The following is an 8,998-nucleotide window of genomic DNA, read 5'->3' as shown; positions in this document are numbered from 1 at the left end:
GAAATTTGGATGTATTTTAGTAATAGTTGAATATTTCAGACGGGGAGAGCAACTTCAAATGGAGCTCAGTTGTATTTACATCCATGTGTTGCAGCAGAAAAATGAAGATTATGGAGTAACGACAACCATCAACAACTCGACACATTGAAATCCAGTTTAAGAATGACACTAGCTCAATGAAATTCAGGGTTAACTGAACTAAAAAGCTTTCTGAAGGGGTATTAAATGCTCTGCATAAAAAGGTTGGATACCATTAGGTAGATTGCTTTCAAGCCGGGAAGTTAGAAACGGACTTCCCTTGCGACAGACCAATGGAAATATCCTTCAGTCATCGGGAGGGAAGTCCTCATCTGAGGCATTTCCAAAAAATGAACCCAGGGTCTTTCTTAGAATGGTGAAGGTTTTATCGTCCTGCATACAAAAAAATAAGTCACTGCAACTTCCTTCTGGACTGAACGAGCCAGTGAGGATGATTCACGTCGAGTTATTTCACCTGCTTCTTCTTCTTCAGGGATTCTTCCAGTTGAGCTATTCTTGCTGCACTTGCTTTCTCATGTTCAGATATCATACTCTTCTCTTTCTTCCCTAAGAACAGGTTTTAAGAATTATTCGTGCATTTTCTCCACATGCAAGGTAGTAGATAAGAAAAGTTTCCTATGCTCACTTAGCTGTTCATATCGCGCAAAAAATCTTTCCTTCTCTTCTTCATATTTGGCAATTACATCTGCCAAAATAAGATTTAAAAAATGTTACATTAGCTTAGAGCCCCAATTTTTAAGGTCCTTTCTGGGCCGGTACGCAGAAAATTCAACACTATTTGGTTTGATTATATACACTTACAAGCACTCTAACATGTGTAAATAGAGTAGAGATGTAACACTATCATTAATATAGTGTCTAATTCTAAAGAATGGTGTTATTTCAGGATAAACCAGCATCGCAAACATCACGTGAGAACATTTTTTATCTCTTAAAATGAATTCCATCTTCTCATTAAATGGGAGTAAGCAAATTTGTCACTTCCATGCAGCTGCGAGTCCTCCTATTTTCATCTTTTTCAATATTCTAATTCTGAATTTGAGGTAGTTATCAAACAAAGAGCATCAAGCTGTTACCCAAAAATTCAAATACTTTTTCACGGGCATGTTGTCCAGAAATAAGAGACAAACAAGATTTGGGAGAATTACCGTTCAGAGCCTGCAGATGTTCAGCTTTCTCCTTGCAGAACTTCTCATACGTTCCTTGGAACTTTGCAGTCTCATTCTTCAGTAAGTTTTCACACTGTACAGATGCAAAGTTCATTGGGTCAAAGTCAAGCATGGAATGTGGTATGAGATAACCAAATCCAATCACTTTTCTTTTGTTATTAAATAATAAACCTCTTTCGAGCTCTTTAAGAGTCCCTTCGCAAAGCTTTGCCTTTCAATTGGATTGAAGAAACAAGTCGGAGAATGTGAACCAGAAATTAATCAGACAAGTGTATTGATTATGTGATTGTGCAAACACTATTAGTACTCAGTTGATATGAGGATTTCATCTCACCTTTCTTTATCAAGTTTTGACTTCAACTCATCAAAACTTGATTTGATCTCTGAAGCCACACTGTCAAGAGAAAACATCAGAGTTTGCTTGAGCAACCTATGCTTGTGGTATTAATAACATAATGCAGGGCATGCCATAATTGAAAGAGAGGCAAATTACACTGTTAAGAGCCATTAGTATTTGGTAACTTATCTCTCTGCCAAAACGGAATTCTGATTCAAGGATCTCATTTATCTACAATATGAAGGATGTGAAAGTGATGGATTATACATAAAAGTGAATTCCATTTTTCTATTGGATTTTATGTTCACCTTTTCCTGGTTTTCCATTATCTTTCGATTTCTATGTATGAGATACAAGCAAAAATATCCTTAGTACTTATGCTTCCTGAGTCCAATTTTTTGGACAGCTTAGAGACACAGAGTTTGGTACGATAACCCACTAAACTTGAGAAGTTAACAAATGCGTGAAAAGCATGCAAGTTAACTAGATTGCTTAAGCATGTATTCGGATACAAGAAATGAGTGCAGTGACCTGGTAACAAGTTTCCATGTTTTAGTTTTGTAGTTGTACAGCTGAATGAGTCTGTGTGTTGAGATTGATAAAACCGAAAACAAAAAAAAACATAGCGTGAAAATTTCAAATTAGTTACAAAAAGCAGACTAATAACTGCACATACTTTAAAAGATGAATTCAAATTAAGTCCACGTAATTTGAAAGAAATAAGATCGGACACTCCTTTCGCCACAATGTAAATAAATCAAAACTTCATTCGAGATTAAAATATTATCGTCAAGATAAATAGACTTAAAGATACATAAAATCAATCTAGGTCTGAGGAAAGATACAGAGGTTTCCACCTAGAAATTGTCTCTTCATTCTTCTTCTGACCATCTTTCTGCGCCTTCTCTTTGATCTGCTGAAGAGCGCTCATAATACCTTTAATATCACTGCATTTGATCAGAACTTCATCAGCCTTATCATTTATGAGGAAAAATATTTGATAGAACTATATTAAATCAACAACGAGAAAGAGTGAAGTGTACAAGTCGACCTTGAGATGGCCGCATCAAAATCATCTTCTGCAATAACTCGCTTTCGCCGATCCGAATTCAAATTCTCCGACTCGGAAACTCGCTTCACGCTCGCTTTTGCTGCCGACATTGCGAAGCTCTTCTGACTTAAATTTTTAAAATTCTTCAGTCAAGCGAGCATGTACTCTGTTTCTGAGCCAACGAGAGACGGATGAAAAATTGTGCTGAATTTGAAATTGAAAACCGATATAGGTTAGTTATTTTTGGCGGGAAACAAGCTTCCGCGTGGATTACTCCTAATGGTGCGTTTAAACTTTATGTTTAAAATATCGCATGAAAGCAATCATACCTCACTCCTCAATTACTTAATTAATTAAACTAACTACACACAAACAATTTCCGTGATCTGAATATTATAGACATACTCATCAGAGTTTCATCATTTGAATTCTCATTTAAAGTATCAATCAAATATTATCAAAATAAACAATAAAATAAAGTAAATCGAGATTAGAATTTCTGTGATATTTAAACTGGACAAGGTCTCCGCCTAGTGTCATAAATTCCAGTAGTGGGGCCTATATTTTTCGCGTGTCGCTTAGTCTCCACTCTTCACCGACTCCACAGAAAATTCAGAGGCCAAAATGCAACGAAATGCCTCAATCACGTTCTCTATGTATACTACTATTTCCTACTCTTCTTTCTAGAACACAACACTGTTTGCATCGGCTCACAACCACAGTTGCGCATGAAATTTCCCACACTTTTCTTACGTCCACCAAAATGAAAAGTGATATGGGCTCCACAAAATTAATTATCAATGTCTCAATCTATCCATTAATATTGATTGAGAGTTTAAATACCCATTCGAGATATGTGAGTGTTTGTCTCATTTTATATAAATTTATTTTATTATTAATTTTTAATTATATTAATTTATTAATTGAATATCAGAAGTGCAACATTTCGTACATTATTTTGATATGATTAGACTAGGTGGACTCTAATTATAAATACCTTAACACCCCTTTAATAGATATGTAATTTCGATATTATTTACGTATGTTAGGCACCGCACCTTATGTAGTGGCGACATTCTAGAAGACATCGCTTTTCAAAGTGAAGTCCCTTTCGCAAGGCCAGCCGGCCACGATTAATCACTTCTAGAACCCATCAACTCACCAATTTTAATTTAACATAACTAATCTCTTCACCCAACCGAATTTAAAATTCCACCTACATAATTAAATTAAGTACATTGTCCTTATTCTAATGCAATAAATAATTTTACCTTTAATTTTTATGCGGTTGATAAGTCCAAAAGTTTGCCGCAATTTTTCGATTATTAAGACGAATGTGGCGAAAGTAAATGTGGGCATATTATCCTCATTTAAAAAATAATATAAATAACCCTCCAACAATATTAAAATACCAATAAAACATAAGAATTTCTGTCTTTTATTTGGGATCGGGATCCATTCAATAATTCGCTCCAGCGACTTAAAATCTATACCACAAGTCATCTGATAACTCATGATTTGAGATAATGACACGTAAATCAGACAAGTGAGCGCACATATAACTGTATAAATACCCTCATTTCTTGCGTTTATAGTGCAATACATTTATCACTTTTTACCTCAATTTGAATACATATATCTTGATCTTGAACTGATATTGGAGGATTTTAGCTGAAAATCTTTCAATTAATCTAATGTATTTTCTTTTTTCAAGAATCATAGATTTGTTTGAATTTATATAAGGAGATCGAGACATGTGACCTCATAAAAATTGTTATATTCAACCCGGATCAATTATAAAACTCTCACTTGTTTGTAAGTCTGGATCTACAATTTGTCATGGAATCAAATGAGCTTTAATTTGAGGATGGGAGAAGATTTAATGAAGAAAGCGAGGAGACAGATTGAAGTCAACACGTACATACATTCGGTTCCCCAGTGTGAGATGTGGTGGTGCCTTCATTTAGACATTTAGTATGATTTGGCAACTTCATCTAGAAGACCAGCTTACAAGATTTGGGATTTGAAACTGATACGGTGTTTGACTAAATTTTTTTAAAATATTTTATAATCTCCTATATTTTATAAGATATTTTAAAAATTTATAAAGTCTTGGATCTTATTTTAAAAATAAGTTTTTAGAGTGTTTGGATAAAATAAAATGTTAAAGTTTATAAGATATGAATATAAGGTATTAGAGTGTTTGGCATACTAAGATCTTTTATCGATAAAATGATATATATATATATATATACCATTAAAATCAAATAAATTATTTTTTTAATATATTTTATATTTAAATATTTTAAAATACTTTCACAAATAGTTCACATTAGTTTAACTCTAAATAAAAATTTAATAGATATTCTTTTACAAAAATAAAAAAACGAATTATTACCTAAAATGTTTGCTAGTGAATATTAACATAAATATATAATTGATATTTTCTTTATCAACGACTATTTCTAGTTGTAAAATTTATAATATCTTGAATATATAATTTTTTTCATAAATATAATTTGAATAGCAATTTTTTTATATTAATTATATATAATATTTTTTTATTAAAATAATGAAGTATTCTTTTTCAAATTAAAAGAAAAACAATAAATTTTTTTAATATCCTAAAGAGAGACCTTTAGAGAGAGTGTGTATATGAGAGAGATTCTAGGCAAACACCCTCTGAGTCAGACAAAATAATGAGATTCTAGAAGCGACGGTGTATTGACAAAATTGCCCCGCTCATGCCCATTTTGTTGCTCGCCTGCACACCTTTTTCACAGTGGTTTCTATTTTTAATTCACATGCAACTTGCATTTACAAATATTTACTCTCGAATTTTATTTTCTTTTATAGATAAGATTTGATACGTCATTTAACATATTTAAATATGAAAACCAAATTCAGATTAAAAAATACAACTATAAATAAATAAATATTCATATATTAATGTGACTCAAATTCAAAAATCTCGTCAATTGTAAGAACTCAACTGATTGTATTTATTGAATAGTTGACCATTTTTAGAATTTATCTCCACAAATTGGAGTAATATTGTGATCGCAAAACATCTTCGATTATCAAATAAAGTATGTATTAAGAAGATGTTTGACTAAACTTATAGGCTTCTCAAAACATCTTATAAGATATTTGAAAACTTATAAGCTCTAATAAAGTATTTGACAATTTCTTTTAAAGAGCTTATAAGAGAAAATGCATTTTTTCTCTCATAAACGACGGTTATATCACCGGAACACCAATTTTATTGTTATGCCAATAATATCCCGAAGTTATTTTTTTCTTGTTATATATATATATTTATTAATAATATATTTTAAAATATAAAATATTATTTATTATATGGATGCAGGGACGACTAATTTTTATCATAAGATCCAATATCTTATAAACTCGTAAAATATCGTATAAAATATTTTAAAAAAATTAGTCAAACACCCTATAAGTGAAATTAAGCCAATGCTTTTAGAATTTAGGAAGTAAGTCTAAGTTTAATGTTAAAATTGAATAAGTAGAATAATAGAACTTTTAATGATGACACTAAACAAGAAGTTTCCTTAGTATTTTATTACCAAAAAAAAAAAAGATAGGTAAAAAATTCCAACATTTATTATACATTAACGTGGCAAGGACGATCAATAATACATCATAGGCATGTAGTCATTGGTACATCTAGAAGCGAGCATAGTACCACCTATTTTTATTTTTATACAATAAAATAATAATAATAACACCTGCCCCGTCAGCGGAAGTCGTTTTCAGAGATTGGGTATCATGAAATGTCTTCTCCTTTATAAAAGCCCCTCAACCACCCATCGGCAATCAGCGTCTCTCAACAATTTCTCTCCTTTCTCCCAACTCTCATATCCCACCAACCGTCAAAAGCTTTGATTCTCTGAGAAGAATTTTACTCTGTTCCTCAGCTGGTATGTTTTCTAATTCGTTTTCATTTGTATGAGCTCATTTGTTTATGCGAAGAAGAAGCAAGGATTATGAGTGTGTTAAACGGCCCCTTTTTTTTCTTTTTTTAAAGATGTCGAACTGTATCGGATGCCTGAAATTCTTGTTAGTGTTCAATTAATGGTTTTTTTTTTTTTATAATCTAATTTTTTTCACTTCTTTTAACCACCTCGGCTCGGCGATGAGGCTTTACCTGGTTCTGAAATTGGATGAACTACTTTACTTTTTTCAATTTTTTTTTGGAGAAACAAATTTCTTTGCCATCTGTAATCTAGAGCTAAGCGAGTGTTTTAATGGTTGTGTGACTGTTGCAAAATTGGAGTTGATCCTTGCTATATTTACCATCAGATCATAATTACATAAAATCATTGATCATCTTGGTCACCAATTTGATGATTTATTCCTATCATTTCAGAGGTCAAGCAATTGGAAGCTAGGACAAGTTTTCAGAACAAACGCAATGGCATTTCAGCAGTATTTCGTGCAGGAATGGGAATCTATTCCGAAGCCAGCCACAGAATCCGAAAAGACTTCTGCTTGTTTTGATTGCAGTATATGCTTAGATTTCGCATGTGATCCAGTGGTGACCCTCTGCGGCCATCTCTATTGTTGGCCTTGCATATACAAGTGGTTTGATTCCCAACGTGCTTCCCTTGGTTCAGATGAACTCCCTCAGTGCCCTGTTTGCAAGGCAGAAATATCTGAAAAAACCATGGTCCCTTTATATGGCCGCGGACAGTCCCTTTCAGAATCCAAAACTGAAGAAAAGGTTATACCTCCTAGACCACCAGCCGGCGGTATCAAGGGTCTCATACAATTGTTTAATCCTGAACGGCAACCTGCATCTCATGATCAGTATCAGAATTCACACAATTTCCCAAATCCTTATACCACCTACGGAGAAAGTTCACCACATCCATTGTTTAATCTCCGAGGAACTGCAACAACTGCTCTTTCTCATCCTACAGTGGGAATGTTTGGGGAGATGGTTTACGCTAGAGTATTTGGCAATTCTCAGAGTTTATACACATATCCCAATTCATACCACTCAGTCGCCAGCAGCTCGCCAAGGTTGAGAAGGCAGGAGTTACAGGCTGATAAATCTCTCAACAGAGTTACAATTTTCTTATTCTGTTTTTTTATATTGTGCCTTCTAGTATTTTGATTTTTTTTCGAATGATCATCCCACCCGAGTATGTATACATTGTACAAAAATTACTCGACGTATTGTTGTGCCCATGGATAGATGGGATGACTATCATAGTGTTCAATAATGAGATAAGTTTTGCCTGAGATGCGAGCCTTTTCACTGGAGCCCATCCAAGTTTGATTCTTTTCTTGGCATTTGTAGATCTGTTACTAGAGAAGTTAGTCCGGATTAGGATTCTGCCTCAGGCCAATCGAGCAACTTTTTCTTGCTTATGGTCCTCTTTACTGTTTTTTTTCAGTTTCGTGTCAACTCTGGATTGCTTGTCATTCTCACCCTGTTCCTTATTTGATTTGATAATTAAATCTTAGGGTATGATCTGCCAAAGAAATCACTATATTTTATCTGAATCTTCTGCGTCATTAACCTAAAAAAGAAGATAACCGGTGATGCACGATATGTAGTAGATATTTGTTATCCAATCAAGCTCTAAAAGAAAGCTGTTTACAATGTTTGATTTTGTGTTTTGGCCCATTTTAGATATGGGCCAAAACACAAAACCTTGTTTGTTTTTGTGTTTTGCACACCTCCACTAGGTGTGCAATTGTAATTTAATTTTTTTTATTAGTTTTTATTCTTCTCTTAACATAAATATTTATATTATATTTCACTAACAAATAAAATACTATATATACATACATATATATATTACTAAATATATATATTAAAAGACATGATTTGACAATGAATAGTAACTCCTGTCTCCCAAATCCCAACGTCAAACCTACATCACTTATTTTACATTATTTTATATTATATCAAAACACAAATCCAAACATACTATCTATCTCAAAACACATACTTATCTCTATTTTTCTCTCTATATCTCCAAAACCCCAAAATAAAAACATTCAAAACATTAATCTAAACATAGTGGTTGGTTTCTGGTCCGAGCTTGGACTCCGCTTCACACCCAAGAATTTATTTAGACCAGAAAAAACAGAGAAACATCATTATAACACGACTCTCAGTCAAAACAGTTACTCTATTTTAATATTCTGGCAAATAGGTTCCGTTGAAGAATGCCAGACATCTGTATTCTGCCACGTATACAAAAATTCATATCAGAAACCTAATATAGTTAGCATTAGATGCATTGGCTGAATTCTTCACATGCTTGAATATCAGGGTTTATCTTTTATTTCATCACTAATCTTCGATCACTAAAGTAGTCCCCGCTTTGAATGAGAAAGTATCTATCTCCCCATGGTTGGGGA

General features: G+C 33.1%; 2 protein-coding genes across 2 annotated transcripts; one reads left to right on the top strand and one right to left on the bottom strand.

Moving 5' to 3' along the window:
• Nucleotides 1-88: 88 nt before the first annotated feature.
• On the bottom strand, nucleotides 89-2,996 carry LOC105175536 (DNA ligase-like protein). Its single transcript, XM_011098000.3, has 8 exons — nucleotides 2,597-2,996; nucleotides 2,403-2,492; nucleotides 1,543-1,602; nucleotides 1,380-1,419; nucleotides 1,188-1,281; nucleotides 665-724; nucleotides 494-585; nucleotides 89-411 (listed from the first exon to the last, which is right to left on the bottom strand). Exons 1-8 carry the CDS (start codon nucleotides 2,704-2,706, stop codon nucleotides 325-327), a joined length of 633 nt encoding a protein of 210 aa, XP_011096302.1. The 5' UTR covers nucleotides 2,707-2,996; the 3' UTR covers nucleotides 89-324.
• A 3,398-nt stretch (nucleotides 2,997-6,394) lies between these two features.
• Nucleotides 6,395-7,867, top strand: LOC105175535 (E3 ubiquitin-protein ligase RMA1H1). The gene is made up of 2 exons (XM_011097999.3): nucleotides 6,395-6,540; nucleotides 6,990-7,867. Exon 2 carries the CDS (start codon nucleotides 7,035-7,037, stop codon nucleotides 7,737-7,739), a length of 705 nt encoding a protein of 234 aa, XP_011096301.1. The 5' UTR covers nucleotides 6,395-6,540; nucleotides 6,990-7,034; the 3' UTR covers nucleotides 7,740-7,867.
• The last annotated feature ends 1,131 nt before the right edge of the window (nucleotides 7,868-8,998 follow it).

Source organism: Sesamum indicum, linkage group LG12, assembly GCF_026168435.1.
Source record: "Sesamum indicum cultivar Baizhima isolate 11 linkage group LG12, ASM2616843v1, whole genome shotgun sequence".
NCBI lineage: Eukaryota > Viridiplantae > Streptophyta > Magnoliopsida > Lamiales > Pedaliaceae > Sesamum > Sesamum indicum.
Note: the sequence above shows the minus strand (reverse complement) of the source record. Positions and strands in the feature narration are given on the sequence as shown.

Coding starts and splice junctions, on each gene's coding strand:
- LOC105175536 (XM_011098000.3), bottom strand. CDS start 2,706: ATGTCGGCAGCAAAAGCGAGCGTGAAGCGAGTTTCCGAGTCGGAGAAT. Junction 1,282..1,379: donor TCTTAAAGAGCTCGAAAGAG/GTTTATTATTTA, acceptor GCATCTGTACAG/TGTGAAAACTTACTGAAGAA. Junction 725..1,187: donor ACATCTGCAGGCTCTGAACG/GTAATTCTCCCA, acceptor TTATTTTGGCAG/ATGTAATTGCCAAATATGAA.
- LOC105175535 (XM_011097999.3), top strand. CDS start 7,035: ATGGCATTTCAGCAGTATTTCGTGCAGGAATGGGAATCTATTCCGAAG.